The 25,417-nt window shown below is 34.4% G+C and overlaps 2 protein-coding genes across 5 annotated transcripts; one reads left to right on the forward strand and one right to left on the reverse strand.

The window, feature by feature from the left end:
• On the reverse strand, positions 1 to 4,913 carry LOC106054059 (S-crystallin SL11-like). Its single transcript, XM_013209770.2, has 6 exons — positions 4,758 to 4,913; positions 2,488 to 2,623; positions 2,234 to 2,326; positions 1,761 to 1,879; positions 1,066 to 1,170; positions 1 to 409 (listed from the first exon to the last, which is right to left on the reverse strand). Exons 2-6 carry the CDS (start codon positions 2,621 to 2,623, stop codon positions 248 to 250), a joined length of 615 nt encoding a protein of 204 aa, XP_013065224.2. The 5' UTR covers positions 4,758 to 4,913; the 3' UTR covers positions 1 to 247.
• Positions 3,553 to 24,912, forward strand: LOC106054056 (probable E3 ubiquitin-protein ligase makorin-1). Of its 4 annotated transcripts, XM_056026835.1 has the most exons (9): positions 10,823 to 10,877; positions 11,716 to 11,934; positions 16,764 to 16,930; positions 17,523 to 17,654; positions 17,802 to 18,049; positions 18,932 to 19,143; positions 20,478 to 20,692; positions 21,712 to 21,822; positions 22,162 to 24,912. In XM_056026835.1, exons 3-9 carry the CDS (start codon positions 16,857 to 16,859, stop codon positions 22,529 to 22,531), a joined length of 1,362 nt encoding a protein of 453 aa, XP_055882810.1. In that variant the 5' UTR covers positions 10,823 to 10,877; positions 11,716 to 11,934; positions 16,764 to 16,856; the 3' UTR covers positions 22,532 to 24,912. The 4 variants fall into 4 exon arrangements, with proteins under 4 accessions (XP_055882811.1, XP_055882814.1, XP_055882813.1 ...); XM_056026836.1 differs by lacking the exons at positions 10,823 to 10,877; positions 11,716 to 11,934 and adding an exon at positions 3,553 to 3,717; XM_056026839.1 differs by lacking the exons at positions 10,823 to 10,877; positions 11,716 to 11,934 and adding an exon at positions 10,743 to 10,788.
• Positions 24,913 to 25,417: the final 505 nt, after the last annotated feature.

Consider the following 25,417-nt stretch of genomic DNA (forward strand, 5'->3'; position numbering starts at 1 on the left):
TTTAATAAACTAGTAAGCAAATTTATTGGATAACAATTAACAAATAAATTAACATTCCAGAAATGTGTTAAAATATTTTTCAATCTCATGAAATATAAGCTATTATTTACAAATAAATTAATAACTTTTTAAACAATGATCTGTTGGCTGTACGTGTAATGGACATGAATAATGATTACTAATCTATATAAAAATACAAGTAGGCATTTATGTATTATTTCTGTATTTTATAATCTATTAGTACTTCTCAATTAGGCGTTATCCTCCTTTGAGCCACATAAGGCTTAATGTTTGGATGACTCTCCACCAGCTGATACAATGCTTCAACAAGGGGAAATCCACTTGTGCTAAAGCCGCGCTGAAGGAATGCGAACACAACATCGTAGACAATCAGATCTGCTAGAGTTAGCTGTTGACAACATGTTTGTAATTCAAATTAAAATGCAGATAAGAAAGTGGAACATATTTGTTAAACCTAAATCTATCTCCCTTTTGCTTAGTGGGTACTAATAATTCAATAAATGTTGATCAACACTGCAGCAATGTTTGCCTACAAAAACTCATGAACTTTAACATGCTCTGTTGATATTGTCAAAATTTAAACTTAATTTTTTTTTTAATGAAATGTTTCTATTTCATTTGGGACCACCAATTTCTCTTCGCCTAGGGGCTCCAATTATCTAAAGCCGGCCCTGTATTCATTTAGATATGCTCATCATAATTATTATTATTAAAGATATTTTAATTAGAAAATTCGAATGATAGTAAGTGTCTGCACAAAATTTATGCTCTACACAAAATTTATGCTCTACGCAAAATTTATGCTCTACACAAAATTTATGCTCTTTTTAAAATCGACCCTGACTACGGAGATAGTTGAAGTCTCCAAGATACAACTTCTATGTTCTCGTTCCCGTGAAACCTGTACTTGTATTTTAAAGAGTAAATGTTTCAAGAACGAACGTTTAGTGTTACCATCCTATTTCAGTCGTGTCGACTTACACGACTACCATTAGAAAGGAACTCGAGGCACATGTGAGTAATTAAAAATACACTCAAACCTACCGAATCTCCCACGAAATAGGAAGTGCCGTTGTCTCTGAGCAACTTTTCGTAATATCCAAGATATCTGGGGAATTCTTTCTCTTTCAACTCACGGATCAGTTCATCCTAGAAATAAAAATATAGAAATATAAAAAATACCTTTATAAAAAAAAAAAAACTCTCTTATATTGAGGGACATGGCGTCAAATATTTTTTATCAATCAGGTTTCTATTTTTTTAACAAAATTTAATCAATACATTAGATATGTAAATCCCTTTTCACTTTGTTGTCAAATGATTTATTTGCGAAACCTCTCTTTTGTGTGCGAAACTAGAGCACTATCCTTCTTATACCATGCTATGTTTTAATGTATTATTTAAGATTTATCCATACTTCAGCTATTTAGACGGGAGATAATATTATATAGTAAAAATTTAAAAAACAACAATATCTCCCCTTAGCTTAGTACATTTTCTCTATAATAATAAGTAATTAAGACTTATTGATCAAGTAATTGTTTGATTTCTTTTGTTATTGATTCACGTGTTGTCATCGAGCTTGAGCTTGTTTGCAAAATTTGAGGACGATTGGATGAGTGGAAGTGGTTACAAGAAATATGAAGAGCGAGTTAATTTAAGTGTTGCACAACCATATGCGGTTTTGTCAAGTAGTAAATCTTGAAGTAAAACCAGTGAAGATTGACTATTGTCTTTACCTTTTTGGTTTCATCAGGTTCAAACAGATATGCTCTGTAGCCTGCGTTCAAAATCTCTTGCGTCAGCTGTACTATTTGATCTATCCTGAGACCATCTCGATTGGTTTTGCCGTAAAAACCTTCAACAGAGAATTATTACTGGATTATTCTTTATGTTATTTATTCTCAATAGATTAGGCGATAGAATATTCTACTCGCCACTAAACACCCATCCTTTCATACCAAACAAAAGAATTAATTACCAATAGTTAATTAACTAATTGGTTAATTTTGTTAGTGATTCTTCTGTTGTCAGGCACAAGACACAATTTGTGCAAAATTTCAGCTTAATCCGAGATTTGGGTGTGGGAGAAAAAAAACGTGTACAAACTTTTTACCAAACAGACAGACAGAAAGACAGACAGAGTTGATAGAACCTTTGTAAAAACAAAAAGTTACATTACATTTAGAATCTAATATAATGGCTAACTCACCAAATTCACGTGCCAGATACGTTGCAATAGCTACACTTTGTGCAAACGTTTCCCCGTCTATCTCCAACAAAGGCAGCTGACCAAATGGAGTTTCTAAAAATAGATAAAGTCATATCACTTTTGTCATATTTCTTTTTAAATACTGGATATAGATCATTGCTAATTTTGTACATTAGGAGTTACACATTTTTAAGAACTCATTTAAAGAAACTACAATTTGAAAAAAGAGTAGGACATAAACTTGATAGACTTACTGGCTTTATGTTCTGGTGTAAATGTCTCAAGGCGGACATCTTCAAACTGTTTGCCTGCAGCCACCAGAATCAAACGAGAAACTTCAATTCTGCCTCTGCCAGTGAAGTAGATGAGCTTGATGTTTTGTGAGGCCATCTTAAATATCAAACAAATATCACTGTTAAATGTGTTTATATTGCTAGACAGGCCGACAGACATAAAGACAAACAGCAGTAGCGTAGCAACCATGACGCGAAGGGATATTAAAGAAAAGTAACTCTTAAATTGTCAATATAGAGAGCTTCTTCGGCAATGGCGATTTTTACAGTGATTTGCGGGAATGGATGTGAATAGGGTCAGGCACGCATATCACAAGTCTGAACATCGAAAGGGCGACTCTGTTTTTATAATAAAAGATTTCTCTGTCTATTGAAACAATAATTGGTTCGCTACTCGGAAGTAGATGTCATTGACGTAGATGTCATTGACATTTGTGTTGGTCATTACAGTGCATCTGAAAGAGAGCGCTGAGAGTGGCAAAATATGTAGGTCGCAGCAGAACTGAACACAACATGGCATACTGTAAGTAAATAAAAGTCAAGTTCCCCTTTCAGACCATGTGGTCTATAGGGCAGATGATGTAAAGGTCATTTGTTTTTGTGGCCTACGGTTAACGAGGGTGTCATGTGGCCAGCACAATGACCAACCGCCTTTACCTTTCCCCAACAAATGTCGGGTACCCATTAGAGCTGGGTTCGGGTACCCATTAGAGCTGGGTGGACTCAGGGGCGCCCGAAGATCCAGAAATTAAAAATCTCAGTCATCACCAGGATTCGAACCTCGGACCCCGGTTAGGAAGCAACGCGCTTTACCGCTCAGCCACCGAGCCTCCGTGGCATACTGTACTCCTCCTCAATCTTCGGACCCCAAGAAAAGCCTTATTATTATTGTTATTATCTACAAGAAAAAAAGGAGAAGGTTTTACAACCTAAACCGATATTGATAATACTGATAACAGTGAACCATTGGCCTACTTAAATTGTACAACTTCCTAAAATGCACATGCCAACTATTTCACTTTATAGAACAAATGTTATCACTTCCATGATCACTTTAATAGCAAGACGATTTTCTGCTGAGTTTTTATCTATAAAAAGTAATAAAAACTATACACCAGCGAAACAACCGCGTTCACTGATAGATAATGACCGCTACAACCTTAATATTTATTTTAGTTCTGCTTCTTACAGGTAGGTTTAAAATACTGAAAAAAAAATATTTGTAAAACTTATTTAACTTATCATAATAGTTCTAGAAACGGCAATTTTTTTTCTTTCTGTTGCAATATTGTATTGACGTCATTGGTTATATACATGTAATACTATTACTAATAACTTTGACAATGACATGGTCGAGAGTTTTTGCCCAAGCGTCACGCGCATCAATCAAATTTATAATTAGCTTAGCCCAGTGTTTCTCAAACGTGTACAGTGACGCTCTCGGATCATAATATATACATTCGCCCCCCCCCCCCCCACGTTTCCCCTAATAAGACAAGCGCAGGTCAAAGAAAGTTTATTTAAAAAGAGAGGAACGGGTCACTAATGAAGAGACACAGTCGAGGCAGTAGAGCGTGCGTGTTTGTAATGGGCTTGATGGAGAGCAATCGTCATAGTAGGCCTCAACACTGACCTGCAACGTCACAGCTTGTGGGCAGCTTAAACCAATAGCTTGTTGCCTTGTCCCAGGTCTGTATGACGTGGCAACGAGCTATTTATCTCTACTGCCCACAGGTTGTGACGTCGCAAGCCAGTGTTGAGGCCTTCTATTCCAAATGGTCTCGACCAATCAGCAATTTGTTTTAAAACATTAATAACAATGTCGGTTGAACTTGATTAGTATACCCCACCTACACACACAAATAAAATAGGAGACCTATAACTGCAATGTAAATACAAGGTCTTAGAAACAAATAAAAGGAAAACCGCCTTTCCCCCCTCCCCCTCTGTTTCCATGCCAAGTCCATAAGAGTTCGGATTGAGAAAGGCATGCTTAGTCTAACAAAATGTGTTCCTCCGATCAGCGGGCGTCTGTTTGTATGCTTTTCGATCACCCCTTTTAATTCATTTATTGAGAATGGAGCATCAATAACTCACCATACCTCCAAAACCACACTATTTGGTAAATACATAGATTACGAATCAGAGTCACGTTTTATGAACACCTATTATTAACTACTAAATAATAATATCTAACCGAAAAACTCACGCACATGTTTTTGTCTACTTACATTTTAATTTATATTATGTAATATTATTATTGACATACAGAACGTAATCAATCCAATAACAGACAATACAGTATAACCACCCTGCCCTTTTATAGCCTTCCACTAGCGACACTTGCTAATTCACCATTAGATCAGCACTTACAAGTTTTGATAGGATTTTTTTGTTCAGTCTTATCTGTAAGACCTTGACCTTACTAGAAACAGCCTAGTCACGTCTGACCTTTTCTTTATTATGAGAAATGAATGATACGCTTTTCCCATTAATTCTTTTGAAATAAATGTTATTTTCGGAATGATATTAGAAATTGGAGATAAAAAAAAAGTTAATTCTAGTATCAATTAAAGGTATTTTAAAAAGTATGCGAGCCGGGATAGACCTGTGCGAAATTTAAAAGTGCAATTATATTCCATGACCAAATATAGGTAACCTACAATAAGCCTACTCAACTCATGGGCGTAGCCAGGATTTTGTTTCTTCCCCCCCCCCCCCCGGACCAATATATATATATATATGTGTGTGTGTGCGCGCGCGCAGAAAATCAATCTTTATTACATTCTGACCCTTCATTCTTTCGGAAGACATTTATTGTACTCTAGAATTAGTTCTTCCTGGAGTTGGTGGGAAAATTGTTGACTCCCCGCCCTTGCCAGCAAGGGAGTTTGGGGGAGCGCTGTAAGCTTTCTCAGCGGGGTTTGGTGAGAAGCCCCTCCGCCAAGCACTATTTCCGGTATTGAAAGCTAACAAAATGCATATTCTGAGGTATCTACAGTGCATTATCCTTCTATAAAAATTTTTATTTCAAAAACCTTATGTGCTTTAAAATTTCTTACTTACGCATATCCTCGGCGCATTGGGCGCAAACTGCTTACACAAAAATCTGTCACTGGCAATGTCTCAAGCCTCTTCGAACCTGCTCTAAGAACCTCCATGAAAGTGTGGCGCCAAGTTGTACTAGGATGTCCCTGTTTGCTCTTTCCTCGTAATGGCCTTCATGTCATCGCAACTCTTATTATGCGTATTTCATGTCCCGGAAAACTCATGCGACACTCTGTCACAACCTTACCAAGGGGTCGACTCCCAGTTTGGCATAGCATTTCCTTGATTGAGACCCGATCTCTATAACTGAACCTTAAAATTCGTCGCAGCCATTTTGTTGAGCCACATTTAGTCTTTTTCAATTTTGGCATATGACTATTCACATTCACTATTTATATCGAAAAGGGAAGTTTTATCGTCAAAATCATCTGTTGGGGGGTTTTAAACTAAAAAATCTCTGGAGTTTTTTTTTTTAACATATTCAAAACCCCATTTAGCTACGCTCATCGAATTTGGTGAGAGTAGTTTGTTTTAGAATAATATTGAAGAGGGGGTTTTCAACCTCAGCTAATTCAAAACTATCTGGAGGGGTTTCAAACTTTAAAAAAAAAAGCCATCTGGAGGAGGGGGGGGGGTTAAACTCAAAAACCCCCTTAGCTTGGCTACGCTAAAAGAATTTTAGTGTGTTATTTGCTTTTTTTATATTGATGAGGTGGTTTTTAGCTGTAACCCCGCTGGAGGGGGGGGGGAGTTAAACACAAAACCCCTCTTGGCTACGCTCATAGAATCTGGTGACTGATATATGGATAGTCTTATATTGAAGAGGGGTTTTATAGTAAAATTCGGAGGGGATTTTAAAATCAAAATCTTCCTTAGCTATACTCTTGGAATTTGGAGATTGTCGTTTGCGTTATTTTTTTTGTTTTGTTTTATAGAAGAGGGAGATTCAACTGCAAAACCACCTGGTAGGGGTTTTTAAACTCAAAACTCCAATGGCTGCGCTGGGACAAGTGATGGTTTAGTATTAAAATCCCACCCAAAATAAATAAAGTGGAAGCAAAAAATCGATTACTAAACTCCGACCCCCCCCCCCCTGCGGGGATTTTATTTCGGTAGCCACCCAATATCGACACTGTCATCATGGCTTCACACAACATAAAGCAGCGCTATGGCACCCCTGTAATAATGCAGTGGGTACCGAGTCACATGGGTGTGACTGGCAACACTATTGCAGACTTCAAAATTCCACCCACTGAACAGGCTGTAAGTTTTCATCATGCTCTGACTATAATTCAAAAAAACAGAAATGGAAAAGTGGTTTGAGTGCTGGGACAAGTCCCAAAAAGCAGTGGAGTCTGGGAGCTCATGGGGCGCCCTGACCGCACTTCCCCGTGGTGGAGGCTGTCCAGGCCTGAGCAAGCTATTATAGCACAGTGCATGACAGGCCATGTCCTGTTTGCTCATATTTCTCACGGCTTTGGACAAATTTCGATTCACGGTGCCCCCGCTGTGGGGAAGAAGAGGAAACCGTGCCTCATATTCTGTTTGACTGCCCCAGACTTGCTGATCTCCGTCTCGACAGGTCTGGAGAACCAAAAATTCTCGACCTGTATGGTGACGTCAGGTGACGTGTATGCACTACGCAAGACATCAGGATTTCTGTCCAGGGCTTTTCCAAGAGAGGATTCGAGCCTCTCAAGCCCTCACTTAAAATGGAGTTTGATGATGATGATGATTAAATAAAATGCAAGGCCATAGCCAGTGGCGTAGCTACCAATGTGCGGGTGGTGCGGGCCGCACAGGGCACCAAGTGGAGAGGGGCACCAAAATTCCCCCAGTGTGTATTAATTTCCTATTTCCCTGAGCTTTTCAGTAAAAACGACTAATTGTATGGACACGAACAAACATAAACTGCTGTATTTTAAACATGAACTAAGGATTTATCAACTAGTCATGTCGCTATTTTGTTTCATCTCAATACAATGTAAGGTATAGAACAGTTTGAATCTAATTTACTAGATTTATTTCGGACACACGGTACATGTTGTTACTACACTGATCGATGCTTTTTAATATAAAGAAGAAGAAGAAGATAGGCCAACTTTTTTTTACTTCATTGTTTAGTCCATTAGTTTAATCTAGATATTGAGTTTACAAATATATTTCTAAACTCTAGCTTTAAACAACTGTCTTAGTTTATTCATTTCTTTATGATTCTTAATCGTTTAATTTTGGAAATAATTCTATTGTAATGTCAATTTTTTTAAATAAGCTAACCTTTGTTTTCTACGAGTTGTTTTTAACTAACTAGTTAATTGTAATACTGTAACGTAAACAAAATGATGAACAGTGCTCAAGACTGACTAGTCTGGCTGGCGCCTCAAAACCCTTTTAAGCTCAGACGGAGAAATCGGCATCTCTGGTTCTGTCCGGTCTGTGTAGTCTATAAGGGCCCAATACCCAGATCTATCGGGGTCCCTCATTACCGACCCATCGGTATAGCAGAAAATAGCATCTGATGGGTAGGACTTTAGTGTAGCTGATGCCAAGTTTTGGAGTATGGCAGGTGTTAATCGCCTCTTGGTGGCTCCCTGTTGTCCTATAAGGGACATGTTTATTTGTGGGGCCGGCATCTCCTCCACGGAGGGCAAGTATTAATTCTTCTATTAGGAATTCTATCAGTGGAGAGCCCAGATGATTTTGACAAATTGGCCGCAATGTGGAGGAACGATCGCATTTTTATGCGGTTCCTCTCTCTCCACTGTTGCACTAAGATTGTGGTGGGTAGCCTAGAGTCGCCCCTTTTGTAGCGCTCGTAGGCCGTAAGTACCGCCCTCTCCCTCCCTAAATGTAAAGGGGCCACGTTTGTTAAGATTTCATCATCTTCATTTAAATCCAAAGATGGATTCAATGAGTGGTGGAGGTTATGCCCGAAAATAGAAAAACATGAGACCAGCAGAGCTCACATTCAGTCATCGCTTGCTTGGAGGGAACTTGAAATTCGCCTGAGAGTAGGAAACAATATGGACAACAAGGCCCAAGATTTGATTATACAAGAGACGAAAACCTGGAGAGTTACTATCAACGTACGCTCCACTCTTGAGGGAGCATGTGCTTCGAACCATAGACTATATATAGTCTATGCTTCGAACTAAGCTTTGTTCCAGACCGAATACATACATGTCTCCACAAATACAAAATTAATTTATTACAAAATTGGGGGATCACGCTAAAAAAAAATAAATCATACAGCAAGTAAAACAAGCCAAATATTTCTCTATTATTTTTGACAGTACACCTGACATCTTAAAGCTGGATCAAACTTAAATTTTACGGTACGTTGTCATGGATAATGACGGGGTGCAGGTTCGTGAGTCTTTTATTGACTTCATCGACACAAAGGACAAGCATGCTGCTGGAATCGCTGAGATGATTCTAGAGAAACTGCGTTCGGATGGCTTAGACATAATGGACTGCAGGGGTCAAGGCTATGATAATGCTGCGGTCATGAAAGGTCAAAACTACGGTGTCCAAAAACGTATTCTAGAAGTCACTATTCATTGCCTTCTCAAACTCTGGAGACATTAACTAGCAGAGATGAAAATTCATCGACTAGATCTGAAGCAGGTGGATTATTGGTTGCTGTTCAGTCTTTTAATTTTGTCACCTATCCTGAATTTTGGGCTCCTGTATTAACTGAAATTAATGATGCGCAATTCTAGCTTCAAAAACAAGGATTGTCTATTCGAGACTGCTCACTCAAACTAAAAACATTAGAGACATTTTTAAGTAGTAATCGAGAGGACATCGCTGAAGCCAGCATTACTTTGCCGAAAGCGTGTGTTCATATCTGAGAATCAGTACAGAACCTCAAAAACGTATGGGCTATAAGAAAAAGATGCCTGGTGAGAAAAGTGACCATTCTGTACTTACACACAAAGAAGAGCTACGAAGGGAAATTTATTCTACCTTGGACAGGATTGTTCAAGAAATAATCACCCGATTCGAGCAACTTCATAATGTAGCAGATAGATATGAATTTTTGTCGCCTTCCCAGCTATTAAATCCTCAGGTCGAAATCAATCTCGATAGTACTCCTAGTGACATTGATAAAAACGAATTTCTGCTGCAGCGAAAGAGGCTTCAACAGTTTGTCACAGTTTCATCAGAAGCCTCCGAATTTCCAAAACAAAGACCTGTTGAGCTCTTGAATTTTATAAATAAATATCAGCTAGATGATTCAGTCCCGAATATCGTCCTAGCTATTAAATCCTCAGGTCGAAATCAATCTCGATAGTACTCCTAGAGACATTGACAAAAACAAATTTCTGCTGGAGCGAAAGAGGCTTCAACGGTTTGTCACAGTTTCATCAGAAGCCTCCGCACTTCCAAAACAAGGACCTGTTGAGCTCTTGAAATTTATAAAAAAAATATCAGCTAGATGATTCAGTTCCGAATATCGTCATCATGATTCGCAATTTTTTACTATTGCTGTAAGCGTCGCTACATGCGAGAGAAGTTTTTCCAAACTTAAACTGATCAAGAATTACTTGCGATCAACGATGACAAATTTACGACTCACTAATTTGGCCATTTTGTCCTTTGAACAAGAACTGGTGGAAAAAATGGATTTCGATAAAATTATTGATACTTTTGCCAGCAAGAAAGCTCGTAAAATTCATTTGTAGTATGTTTATGTAAAAGTGATTTTTTTTGAATTAACAATATTTGATTTATGAATACATATTATTTTGAACAGGTTTTGCAATGTTATTAATTAGTTAGTTGTTTTTTTGTTGTTTTTTTTTTTGGGGGGGGGGGCATCAAGATGAGGTACCGCACCAGGCATCATATACTCTAGCTACGCCACTGGCCATAGCTATCATGGTGCTTCTAATATGAGTGAACAGTGCTGTAGAAATCAGGCAAATAAAAGCAGCCTCTGGCGCAATATGTTCACTGTGCTAACCACAATGGCTTGGTAAAGAAATGCGTATGTGTTTTATGCTCACAGCATATGATGATGCAAGATGGGTGGCCAAATCGAGAATTGGGGGTTTCGGGTTTCTGACCGTAACATATAAAACCATTTATATTGATTATACTAATAACATATATTTATATATAGGTATGTGACAAAAATTCTAACTCTTTTATGTTGCAAGTCTAATTTTTTGTTTTCTCCATAAAGTCTAAAGTAGTGTAATTCTGATGGTAGGTCTGATTGATTGCACATTATGGCAGTACTAGTCTAACTTTCAGAATCAGTATTAGATCTATATAGATCTACTATAGTCTATAGTGTTAGTCTTCTAGTGAAGATCTAGATATCTATAGTATATAGATCTAGAATACTAGATTAAAGACTCTTGAGTCCTTGACTCTTACTCTACTCTACTCTAGCTAGTCTCTACTTCTTAGTGAAGTTAGTCTTACTCTAGTCTTAGTTAGTGACATAGTCACTGTCTTCTACTACTACTGACTACTACTACTACTAGATCTAGTACTGCTAGAAAGAGTCTAGATCTAGTTAGTACTACTCACTACTACTATTGGCTTACTTAGACTTACCGGTACTACTTACTTAATTAGTCTTAGCCTGCCCTTACTCAGCATTAGCCTTCTACTAAGTTCTAGTTGTCTTCTTGTATTGATGTCGAATGATTTCGATGTAGACTCTAGATAATAATCATAATAGAATCTAGATCTATATACTAGTAGATATATAGACTACTGACTACTATTACTAGCTTATTAGACAGACTTGTGTATTAGATATTTATAAATATTATAAATATAATCTACTAGTATAGTAGTATAGTATCTATTATTTTTGTCTTCTGAACACCCCCTATTTTCTGACATGAGCCTTTATTTTGACAAAAACAGTCTATAACTCTATTGTTTTTATTTATACTCAATTTCTTTATTAAATAGTTCAGGCACATTTAGTTTCGTTTACTCTGAAAAACAAAGGTTTTACACAAGTTCAAAGAGCACTGGTAGGACAATAGCAGAAAACAGATTTCTCATTGAAAATGCATTTTTGAGAATCTGAATTCATTATCTCCTTCAATAGGCCATCTGTTGCGTGTTTGTTTGTTTTGATAGATAGATTCGATGCCATTTCTTTACTTCTAGGACAGAAGGAGGGGTTAAGGATATATTTTGAAAATTTAAGTATCAGCTAAACATGAACTATCTAAAATGCTTCTAAATAGATCTAAAAACACATGCCATGTAATAGTCTTTGTGTAAATTATGGGGTGTTCCATAATATTTGTTTGTCACAATCAATGACACTAACAAACGCTATTTTAATGTTGAAAATGCATATCGAAGGGATGTATCTCAAGACCGGTAAATGGAAATTCCTTTGATTTATTTTGTATAGATTAATATTTTCGTACTTAATTTTGTTTTTGTCTTAGATGTTAAACCAAGTGTGATTTGAATGGGTAAAAAGAAAGGCAATATATCGCTAAACATAGTGCTATTGAGGGGCAGAGTCAGACATTATATTGTGTGTGAAAAAAAAAAGTTTTTATGAGAGGCACAATCCTGCTCTCTCTCTTTCTCACCTTGGTGCTCTAATTTTTGATTGACCAGCCTAGGTAGGTACCTAGCATGGTATCATTAACACAGTACCAGAAAAGAAAACGTAGCAGGAGGGACACTTATTGATCGATCAGGTACCAAATTAGGTCACAATCACTACGTGGAGTGAGCAGGCTAGACGCGTTGAGTCACGCAGTTGTTGTTGTTTTTTTTTTTTTTTTGTCAACTTTGAAATCTAGGTAGGTCACAGTAAATGGCCCTTTGTAAAGTGACACTAATCTGTCTGTTTTGAGTTGGCATAAAAAAAGAAATTGATATTAAAATAAAACAAATTGAAGATAATATTATTTTTAAATCTTATCTTCTTCTTCTTATCTTATATAATACAGACGTTACTTCAAAAAAGAAGATGATTACGTCCTACGCGTCATGCATTTAGTCAAGCATATTAACCAATGACTTGAATTCTGCCAAGTCACTGGTTTTCCTGGCTAGCTCAGGCAACCCATTCCATGCTCTAATAGCACTAGGGAAGATAAGAATGAGTATTTGTACAAATTTGTCCTAGCATATGGGATGACAAATGTGCCTTTATCTTTGTGTCTTACAGAGTATTTTATTAAATTTTGTTTTAGTATTTGAAGATTATGGTTCAGTGTTTTATGTATAATTGCTAATTTACTTTTGAGTCTTCTGTCCTGAAGGCTTTCTAAATTTAGTGATTTTACTAAAGGTGTTACTCTAGTCAAATGTGAATATTCGTTTGTTATGAATCTCACTGCTCTATTTTGTGTCTGTTCCAGTTTCTTAATGTTTTCTTGAGTTGAGGGGTTTGTAAAATGTTTTGTTTGTTTGTAAAATGTTTTACATGTTTCGAATGTTCCTTCAGAGTTGAAGATAGTTTACTACCTAGTCCAAACCTCCCGCAGGACGACAGGGGATGGGAGCAGGCAGGGTTTTAACCCTCGACCATCGATAAATCTGAACGACAGTCCAGCGCACAAACCGCACAACCAGGCAGCCATCCCAAACGGAGGATGCATACTCTATTATTGGCCTAACCAAGGTTAAATAACATTTTAGTTTTATGTTCTTATTTGATTTATAGAAATTTCTTTTAATAAACCCTAATGCTTTGTTTTATTTTTTTATAGTTTCATCAATATGTGGATTCCATGACAGTTTTTCATTTATTATAACATCTAGGTATTTTGCGTTTTTAGTTTGTGTTACTGGTTTGCCATGAATAAGATAAGTGGAATTAATTTGTTTTAGTTTTTTTGTTACTCTTACCAACTGACATTTTTCTGGGTGGAAAGACATGCTCCAATTTGATTCCCATTTCTGTAATTCATCTAATTCTCTTTGTAAAATATCTGTTTCTTGTGTTGTTTTTATTGTTCTATATATTATGCAATCGTCTGCAAATAATCTGACTTTTGTTCCTGAAGTAATGCAGTTTTGTACATCATTTATGTAAATTAAAAATAGTAGTGGACCTAAGACTGTTCCTTGAGGTACACCTGAGTTTACTGTTATCGGTGTTGATTTAGAGCGGTTTATTATTATTACAGTTTGTTTTCTCCCTATCAGAAAATCTTTAATCCACTGATGCACTTTCAGATCTTCTTCCCTGTTGGCTTCTTCTTTTCGTTCATCTTGTATTGTATTTTCCATGTTCTTTTATCCACCGCTTCTTGTATGAAAACCCATTTTCCTTCTGCATATTCAGTTGTTACATTTCTAAAGTTGAGCCATTTTTCTTCAAGCTGCAATGGATTTGTTAGAGCTTCAAAGCAGCTCTTCAGTTTCAGTTGGAATTGTTCAGCAATATTGTGATGTTTGAGCCTGTCTCCTTGAAATGGTTGAGGCGTTTGACTTGTTCTGGTTGGTGCTTCAATATGAGTATGCATTTACCATGTCCAATCCTTTGCGGGCCTGCTTATCCAACTGTGATGACCTCTATCACTTGGAGAGGCAAGTATAATCAATCTCATTGAAAATGTCTTCATTTGGTGAACACTATGTTTTTCTGTGTTTCTTTTTTGATGATTGAAATACATGTTACCAACTGACAGTGTTGAAAGTGCAGAAAGAAAGCAAGCACTCACCATTATCTTTGATTTTTTTCTGCAAAGCCATATGTTCCCAATACATGTTGGAAGCCAGTTCACTTGCGACTGATTTAGACATTGAAGTCTCCCATTAGTAAAATAATGTTGTGTCTGCATGTCTCATAATGTGTCATTTGGAGTTGGTCGTAAAAGTGTTATCCTTATGGCATCTTCTGCATCTTTGATCAGAACATATTTGCTTGGATGATAGAGATTTTAATTTGGTTGGTTTGGAGTCAAGGTGTAATGAGTTCACTGAATGGCTTCCAAGCAGATTGTGCAGAGGCTGCTATTTTTGACATTACATTGCCTACTCCACCAGGATGTTCTGAATCATGTCCTGAATATATTATAGTCTTGCTCCCATTAACTATGTCTCCTCTTGATGTCCATTGCATCTCGAAGATTCCAAGGGCTGGTAGGTGTAAATTTTTTTCAAAAGTTTGGCCAGCTTACCTCATTGTTTCATGGTCCTTATGTACCATATGTGACAATTAAGGTTGGTTTATTTGCATTGAGAGGCTTGCCTTGTGTTTGGCATTTTACATCCTGTCAGATTTGGACCAATATACAAACTAGATACATATCAGTAAAAGTAAATAATGTCTGTAAAACTATATAGTATAGTATCATAAATAATTCATATTTTAAATTTCTCATAGGAAGAGTTATTTTCTTCAGAAGAATACAAATACTGCACTATTACAAAAACAATGTTAGGTCTTAGTTTCTCTTTTGTATGAAGTAACTGCTCTGTGCACTTATCAGCATTTTAATCAGAAGATAAAGAAGTCTATATATATACAAAAGGGTAAAAGTAGAGTCTGTAATATTAGACTAATGCTTGCTGCATGAAGAATGCTACCTAAAAAAAAAGAGAACATGTCCTTTAGCTGAACATCTAGTAACCGTCTGACTATGCCCTACTCTGTGTTTCAAAGTAAACATTATAAGCTGATCTGTATATTAAATCAAGCATAAGCACTTGTCTTTAAAAATTTGAGATTTAATTGTAAATACAAATATTTTTCTTTATGAACTCTTATTATAATTCAATTTTACCAACTGAAGTGACTTTGGAAAATAAGACTTAATGTATCATGTTAAACAAAGCCTCATTGCAATTTTTTTTTTTTCTGAAATATGATTTACTAGTCTTGACTTTGAAATTTAAAATCAACTCTGTGTGCTATGTTAGAAAAAAGATTTTTTTTTTTCAAATAACTATAATAAGGTTGTTTTGTCATATAAATTCTTGCTATCAAGTTGACTTTAAGCCCCATCCACATAAAAATAAAAAGAAGATAGAATAACATTACCCAGCGAAAATTGTTTGTTTGTTTTTCCACCAAGTACTATTGGAAGAAAATAGGCATTGAAATCCACATACACTCTTTGTGTGTCTGTGTATGTGATTGATAAACTGGTGTAAATGTAACTTCATATGATTAATGTAAGATAAACATACTATGTAATTTTACAGCCTATGATCTACTAATATTTTTCATTAAATATTTTGTAAGCCTTTTGATGTTCACTTTTGTCTTTTTTTGTCTTCCTATGGGTTTGAAAGTATCAGAAGGTCTCAGTGTTATTTTTTTTTTTTCTAAATATAAAATAGTTTATAAGAAGCAAAGACTAAGAAAGAGTTGGGAGATTCAATAAAAATGCTCACAAGCAGAACATGTGGTAGACAAGATTTATTTATTTCCTTTATCAACATTTTTAAAAATTATCCTTTCATTATATAAATAAAGACAACTGATAGGAATATTATTATATTTATTTCTAATATTTGTATTTAAGAATAAACTAAAATAATGAGCATCCTTCAGGAATATCATGAGTTACTTTTGTCCTCTATTGCTGTTGCCTGTAGACAGTTTTACCCACTCACAATGCAAAATATTTCTCTACATCTTTTGATTTCTCATTGTAGACCGTTTAGATGAAACTGAAAAAAATTATATTTACTAATGTGTATTACTATTTTATAATACAAATTACTGAAATAACACTCATAGGTTATTTAGGCATATGGGTCTAAAAATGCATTTTTAGTCATAAGAAATCCTGTTGTTAAATTTGATTTTGTTTTATCATCTATTTACATTTTAATTATAAATATATTACTAAATAAGACATTTTTTTACTTCGTGTAAAGATCTAGTCAGTATATAGAATGCCCAGGCAAAGTAGGAAAAGGCCTTAAATGCCTGCATTTCACACTTTGCGGGTAACATATATACACTTCTATCATACTCTAATTTATAGATAGAATAATTCTAGATTCTAAATGTAGTTTAAAATGAGCTCGAGATTTAGAATTAGCCCAATGTCTCAAAACAATTTTATTTTTGTCCCCATAAAATTTAAAATGTGTTTATATTCTAGATGAGATTTAAACTTTCAAAGAAATAATTTTATACTGACTGTCTGGGTCAAAGTATTCGTTCAAAAATAAACTTTTTTATATGAATATGATTAGATCTATTTCAATTCTATTGTATTTTACAGGGTCAATGCATATTAAAGTCATAAAGTAGATCTAGATTTAAAGAAATATCTAGATCTAATCACCCCCAGCTTAAACTTAAATTAACATTCAGCATGGCAGAAGGAGGCTATGAACCAAATTATCGGAAAAATTATGACAGTCGCCCAAAATATAATCAAGTTTGTCGGTAAGTAGACCTTGATACTTTTGCCTCTCTACCATTATTTAAATTATGAGAAGATTAGCAAATTATCAGTGAAAAGAGACTTCTCTTTTCTTACTTACAGCCCATCAACTCTATGTTTGTAAAATGTTTTACATGTTTCGGATGTTCCTTCAGAGTTGAATATAGTTTACTTCCTAGTCCAAACCTCCCGCAGGACGACGGGGGATGGGAGCGGGCAGGATTTGAACCCTCGAACATCGATAAATCCGAACGACAGTCCAGCACGCAAACCGCACAACCAGGCAGCCATCTATTGAAGTATGGGCCCCCAACAACATTCTTTCCATCTTGTTCCAGGTGCAATCAAACCTTAAAGTGTCTGCCTCTAGTTCCTGTCACCAGGTGCTTCTAGGGCAACTTCTCTTTCTCTTTCCTTGTGGCTTCCACTTCTATGCCTGCTTTGTGATACTAGTTTGTGGAAAATTCCATCTAACCTTCAGTCTAATGCAATGCAAACTGAGATAGCAAAGGAAACTGGATAACAAGGACAACCTATTTTATTTATAAGTTTATATGTTATCCAGATTACTATACATTTTTTTTTTTATTTCAGATACTTTCTGCATGGTTCTTGTAATAAGGGGAGGGAATGTCAGTTCAGTCATGATAAGTCAAGAGCAGTTCCCATGGATACTGTATGTCGATATTACTTATATGGACGATGTAGTTATGGAGATAAATGCAGGTGTGCTAAAAGTATTTAATTTTTTTTTCATTTTTTAATGATTCAAAAAAGGTTTTTAATTGTTCAAAAGAAGATAAATTTTAACGATAACGTTGAGACTTTCAAGAAATTAATCTAATAATAGACACTCCTCATCTGATTTCGAAGGTATGACCATGTTAAGAAAGATGTACAGAGAGACAGCCAGGCATCATCAAGCCCATCAGTTCAGAATACAGAGAATAGAAGAACTCCACAGAAACAACAAAATGCATTAGCTTCCAACATGGTGACACTTAAAAAAGGCGGCTTTGACAAAAGCAGAGCACACTCTAGTAACTCAAGCAGAAATGATCACAGAAAGAAGTGGGCCATGGCCAGAGATTTTGTACCAGGGCAGAAATATTATGGAGCAGGTGAGTTTGAGTTTAAAAGTTTTGCTGAAAACATTGTTGTCCAGGCAAGACTGCAACTCAGATTAAAAACTACAAAAAGGAAAAGCTAACACCAAATCAATTTTAATCCCTATAATTTACCATGACCATGACAACATGTCCTTGAAGACATATAGAAATATCAACAAAACACCATTCTCTTTTAGAGAGTTAATACAAGATAAGTACTAGTTATTAAAATAAATGAACAGCACACAGGAATCCTCTTCTTGTTTTGTTGAAATAATGTGTTTCAAACTTCTTTCTTCAAACACTTGAATTAGATTTGTTTTTACATTTTTTTACAACATTCATAAAACATTCTATACCTCTTAACCTCAACTTTCAGTGTGCTGAATAAAATGATAACCTTCCATGCCCACCAAGTCATGTTGGCAGCTCTAAGCATGTAAAGATTCTTGATATATGTTGTCTTGGTCTTTGTAGTATTTTTTTTTTTTTTTGCATCTATATTGCTATTGTTATAATAGTAATACTTAGTAGACTATTGTAGTCAAACTTAATTTCCATTTGTTGGGACCAATAACATAATATTATTAAAGATTCCAATCGATATTAGTAAACTGACAGAAAGGTTACTAAAAACAAATCAGTCTTTTTAATGGGACTTAGTCTGCTCTCCTGTTCATGCTAATAACAATTCCAATCTTTTCTGAAGATGTCTATGTCACAAATGTATTTTTACCTGTATATCAGTTGGGTGTTGCGGGTTACTGTTTATCTTCACTCTGGTTGATTACCCTTAACTTTTCCCAAAATCTGATTCTCCGATTATGTAATGTGTTGCTTTTATCTTTTTTCAGTATTCTTAATATGAAGCAAATATTTGTTGTTGTCTACCAGTTAGCTATGCTGATGCTGTGCACCCTGCGATGGCCCACGACAGCTCATCATTTGAGCCAAGAGAGTATGAGGAAGGCCTGTGTCCTTACTATGCTTTAGGAGAGTGCCCCTATGAGGAGAACTGCGCCTATCTTCATGGTGAGATTTGTGATCTTTGTGGTATGCCCCGGCTGCATCCTACAGATATAGAACAACGAGAACAACATGTTAGGGTAAGAAGTTTACGCATCTTTCTTGAGATTAACCATCGGTAAGTAATATAAATATGATATGCATTGTAAAGGGTTAATCCTTTTGTTAACATTTTTTGTTTAATTGCTACACTAAAATTGGGTGGTTAGTATATTTCAGATGTTCCAGAAGGGAAATCTGACATCCAGTTGTATGCCAGATATTCTTATTTAACTGAAGCAATAACAAAATTCCTCTTTACAAAATAAAATATTTAAATCTCTGGACAAAAAATCAGGAAAACTAAACTCTATAAGTACTATACATCAACTAGTAATACACTTTATAATTCAAATTTAATAATAGTTTTTCTTAGCGTAGAAACTCAAAGATGCCAAAATGTAAAAAATAAAACAACTTACTGTTTGCATTTCTTGACAAGTACACTACTTTTGTAAGAGTGATTACTTAATTCTTAATAACTAATGAATAGTAGATTTAAAAAAAAAAAGAAAAGTTGTTGGTAAGTTGAAGTGAATGAAATAAAAACATTCACATAAAACTTTATTCTTGCCTTTGGGGCAACTGAAAATGTCAAAAGTGAAATTTTACTTCTTAGCACTTATTTTTTTTTGTTCAATGATATGCTTAAAGTTATTCCTTTCAGATTTCCTGTGCTAAACAATTTTACAGTTGACTGACCCAATACTCCATGTACACACAATTACCTTCAATTTCAGATCTGATTAGCTACATTATTTGCTGTATTCCTGCAAAAAATAAAACCAGAACATTGAAACACAGTTTAAAAAAAAAATATTTTGTTAAACAGTGCAAGCCACATTATTTTCTGTAATGTGTGAGCTCTATTAGTCCATTCTTTTTTATTGTCAATATAAACATTTATATAAATGCCCACATCCCACAGAGCCTAAACCTGATTATTGCATTATTTTAAATTGTATTAAATTTTTAAATCAAGGGTTTGCACCATATCTGAATCATCATTTTGGATGACTCATTATTGGGAGCAGGCTCAGCGCCTTGTGGGGACAAACAGGATTCTACTCTGGAGCCCTAACAAAGGAGGTGGTCCCTAAATGTTTTTTTAATATGCATTTTGTAAATGTATTTTAAAGGTTTTTGGCATTGTGGTTGGAAGAAAGAGGTACCCAAATGTACCCAGTTGTCTGGAGACCAAATATTTCTGGCAGCGGGCCTGAGGGTTGTCATGAATTTTGAATTTCAGATGCAAGTATTCTCACAGAATATTAGGGAAACAAAAATAACTGGCTTTAAACTTTAAATTCAGAAAATGTGTAATTTATTTAGCTTGCCACAATTAAAGGTGATATTTTAAACAATTGTTCTGCAGGACTGTATAGCGGAGCATGAAAGACAAATGGAGTTAGCATTCTCTGTCAAGCAGAGTAAAGACAAGGAGTGTGGCATCTGCCTTGAGAATGTGATGGAGAAGGAAGGAAAGGATTCGAAAAGATTTGGAATCCTAGAAAATTGCAATCATTGCTTTTGTCTAAGCTGTATTCGTCAGTGGCGCAGTAACAAAAATTCACTTATAGAGACTCATAGGTACTCTTACAATATTAGTTTTTTTTTTTTTTTTTTTTTGGGGGGGGGGGTGGAGAAAGAAGCCATATAGCAAAAAGAAATTTAAATTTTTATTATAAGTGAATGTTACATTTAATAATTGATAATGAATATATGATTTCAATTAGTGTGTTGGTTTACAAATGATGTTAAGACATATTAAGTCACTTCAGATGTCAGCACTGTTGGGACAAACACCATTGAGAAAATTTCATGGATAAAAACCTTGGTCTTGGTAGCTTCTACAGCAACATTAGAACTGCAAAATTGTATATTAACCCCCTACCACTGTAAAAAAAACCAACTCTTCCTAAAACTAGCTACTTTTTATAGACAACACAAAAGAAATTGTTATTATGTATTCTAAGCATCACTGCCTTTCATCAACTAAATCAAGTGATTAATAGAAGAAACCAACTAACATATTAGGTGAAAGGAAGAAAAATGAGTATATTTCTTTAGCTAAAGTGAACAAGCCTTTCTGATTGAGGGGAAAAAATGTCTTTTAGTTTTCAGCTCGTTGAAAGAGACAGAAAACAAAACATTGACGAACTCTTATCCTAACTTATAAGGCTTGATCCAGCTAGTTCAAATCAAACACACAAAGTGCATTATAAGCTGACCCCTCAACTTTAATATTCTATGCCGGTTGCAGTTGAAATTAGCAACACATTTGAGAAGATCACTTCACAAGTAAATATAAACTAGACATTTCATCACGTTAGCATACTCTTTCAAGACTTTGGCTTGCTTTCAAAGCAAAACTTTTCAAGGCATTGTCTGCCCTGTAAATTCGTTCAAAAATTTATCCCAGAAATTGATTTTTATCTCCATTTATTGTTTTAGTTGCCACTAAAGAAGAAAAATTTATTTGTTTTGTTTTTTTTAGCATATTGTATATTTTTGAGTGCATCTTTTGATCTCATACTAGTGAAAATATATTTTTTTCTTTTGATTGATATTGTCTAGTTTATTGGCACACAAATTCTCTCTTTCACCAGAGCTTGCCCTTCTTGCCGCACACATTCAGACTTTGTGACGCCTAGTAAATATTGGGTTGAATGTCCAGAGGAGAAGAAAAAACTGATTAGTGATTACAAAGATGCATTAAGGTAGGTGTATTGAACTCTGTGTAAAACTTCTATTTATTACATTGAAAAGCCCAAACTTTTTCTTTTAATTAATTGATGTTATTGATTTTGAAGCTAAAATTTGAGCTTTGTTTTATTTTTTCAAATTTGTTTCAAAACTTACATTCTATTTTTGTATAAGGGGAGGCCTAACATTATTTGAATATGCATGAAAAAATGTTGTTAACAGTACATATGAGATCCATATGTTTTTTTGAGTATCTTAACTTAATCATCTTATGAAATTTTGATGAATTTTTTAACTAGTTTTTTTTTTAATATAATGTGTTTTTTTCTTTTTTATTCCTTTGATTTGAACAGTAAAAAGCCATGTCATTATTTCAAGCTTGGTAAAGGAGAATGTCCTTTTGACTCAAGATGTTTCTACCGCCATGCTCTTCCTGATGGCAAAGTGGTGACTAACAATATTGTCAAGCGTCGTCGCAGGGAAAATGCAGAAGGCGATAGAATAGTAGATGATGAGAATCTGCTGTGGGATTACATTTCAAGGAGAGAGAGGGACGGAGAAAGTGATTATTCTCTAGAAGATGATTTATATATGTTCTTATTAGAGACCTTTCAGGACGATGATGATGATGATAACAATAGCAGTTTTATCCGTTTCGCATTGAGGGAAAATCTTATCCTGTCAGATACAGATAGTGATTCAGATGATTCATATGATTATTAATAGCATCTTGCAATTGATTTCATCTATAGGAGACTGTTGTTTTATGTATGTATGTAGAGGGACAGGGTCTTACAACCTATATCACTTTAAGAACGCTTAGGCTTATACATATTTACTATATAGATATTATTCAGTGTAATTTTCTATTCTACAATGTTAAAATTTTTAAAAACTAATATTAGAAAAAAAAATTGATTGGAATAGTAATTTTTTTGGTCAAGCTGCAGCTCATGACTTAAGAATGATAAGATTAAGTATTGTGTTGCATTTTGACTTAATATCAACCAGTTGTTTTTTTTAGCTGATCGGTAGGCTCTTGCACAGTTTTATAAAAAGAAATAAAAACTGGATGTTAATATCTGCTTGGAGATAAAGTTTTAGATAATAGACTGTTGCTTGTCATTTGTAATTGATAAGGACCACTTCTGTCGACCTAAGAAACCAGAGACTGCATTTCTGTGCTTTCGCATGTATGTTATGAGGCCTATTTCTGTATGTTTAGCTACAAACTGTACCATTAAATCTGGTGCATGTATGAATAGCCATTTCTTTTGGATCATTGGCTTGTTTTCTGGTATCATCAGAGGTAAAGGTTAATGTTTTGAAAATAAGGCTTTAAGGTTGGCATTAGAAGATATTTTGATCAACAGTTATACATTCTCAGAGCATTATGGTAGATATGTTTATAAAATTTCAATGAAACTTTTACATTAAGATTCAAGATTTTTAGAGATTCTAATTATAGATTTTAAGACAAAAACCAGTTAAAAAGCATTTATCCAAAAGCTTTTTTATCGATCTTGACATATCTCTGATTGCATTTTTTAAAAATTAATTTGGATTATAAAATCATCAGCTTAACTAATGACAATCTTGATATATCAGTTATTTTATGTTAGATAATGATAGGTAACTAGACCTCCATGTGAGTGGTAATCTTCATGTTTCTGCCAAAAGTATTATTCAAATTTAAATACAACTGTTCATTTTTATTTTTTTTTTCTTATACATGGATCTTTTAAAGTGATATTTTCACATTACATATAAATGTCAAAGTAAGTCAAATTCTTATGAAGGCTCAACATTTGGCTAGATCACACAATTTTTTAATACCTTAACTGGAAATATATTTGTAAAGTTTTCAAGTCGTTAGAAATTTTAGGCAATACTTTTTAATCCGCTGTTGTCTGTCATTTTACTTCTTACTCAAAAGATGTCAAGTGTGTATTCTTTACCACACATTGTTGTATAGATAATTGTTGTGCAGCTTAGCAAAGAAACCAAAACAAAATTAAGTGCTAGAGTAAAGAAATTTGGATGTATGTAAACAAGAATACATACTTGATCCAAATAGTTTTATAGTCATCATATACTTAATTGCTTTTATTCTGTTTGCTTTTTAAATTTAAAATGACCAACTTCTTTTCAAAAATTACATTTTGCCCCTTTTTATGTGTTTTTAAAATATTGAAAATTTGGCTAAAAACAGGGCAGTATTTCAGTAGGTCATCACTTTTCGAAATAAAATTTTAATAGCCCTGAATTTTGCATTCGTCAAAATATTTGAAATACTTTAAAATCAACTGGTTTATTTTGTTTTAAAGTCTACTTTCTTTTTAACAATTATTTTTCTCAGCTTGATGTTACTCAATGTTCTGGTATGTAATCTAAATGGGCCAAAAGAAATGATAATTGAATTAGTGGACAAGAGTTTGACAGATAATTTTTTTTTTTTAATGTTTAGATTTATTTTTATAAAATTACAATCTCAGGCATTATTATTATACGATATTTAAAAATGATAATAGTACCTTAAATTACTTTTTACTATGCATGATAAATGATTTATATTATTCTGTAAACTTTTACTTGCATATGTTCCTTTAATAATGATATTACTCCAATTGATTACTAAATGAAATAATTATATTCTAATACTTAAATATAAACTATACCGGTACATTAAAATCAAATCAGTTGATATAAATTGGAAATATTTTTTTGGTCCATTATTTGGTATTATAGCGACTTATATGGTAATCTAGAAAACTGTCAATGTAAAAGGACATTTGGGACATAAAATTAGACTTGTAATTCCTGCCCTACCTCCATTATAGGAAAACAAAATGTTATAAATTGTATAAAAAGTACCATGTAGGATACAGTAAAGTTGAAGCTTGTTTTGTCGATTTCACCTTTGAAAATAATCTTCATTAGCTTTTCTTTAGACTGATAGTTCAGACCCATAGAAATGTCTCTGCCCTTCTACCAACATCTCTAGTCAGCAGTTGTTTTAACAAATATATGTTCGCACTCAATCTTAAACTGAACTTTATTGTTGTAATTTTGTTTGAAGAAAATATAACAAGAATTGATTCTCACTTGCATGTTTTTTTTGTTATTTTAAATTTTGAAAGTATTTCAAATTCATTTTTTCATATAAAGAATTCTTCTTGTTGTTAGAATATGTGTTATTTTAACATGCATCATTATGTGTGATCAAATTATAAGCTTTGTCAGGGCGGCACCAGTTGACACTCAAGTGGGATAAAATGCACATTTTCTCAAGTGCAGACAAGTTGAACAACAAGTCTCAGTGGCTAGATACCTGAGCATGTATATTCACAATGAATAAAAAGCCTATATTGTTGTCCTAATTTTGGATGAGAATCATTGTGTTAAAAACATTATATCAAGCCAGTATTTTATATCACCAGCAAAATGTTAAACCGTATGTTCAGCTATGCACTAGCTTCATGGATTTATGATGAGTCTTTATTAAATAAATGGCATTTCCTTGAGATAGTAGAAATGTTATCCAAACATGACCCAGTTATGGGTAGTAGAAATGTTATCCAAACATAACCCAGTTATGGGTAGTAGAAA

The sequence above is a fragment of the Biomphalaria glabrata genome, chromosome 4 (genome assembly GCF_947242115.1).
Source record: "Biomphalaria glabrata chromosome 4, xgBioGlab47.1, whole genome shotgun sequence".
NCBI classification, from domain to species: domain Eukaryota; kingdom Metazoa; phylum Mollusca; class Gastropoda; family Planorbidae; genus Biomphalaria; species Biomphalaria glabrata.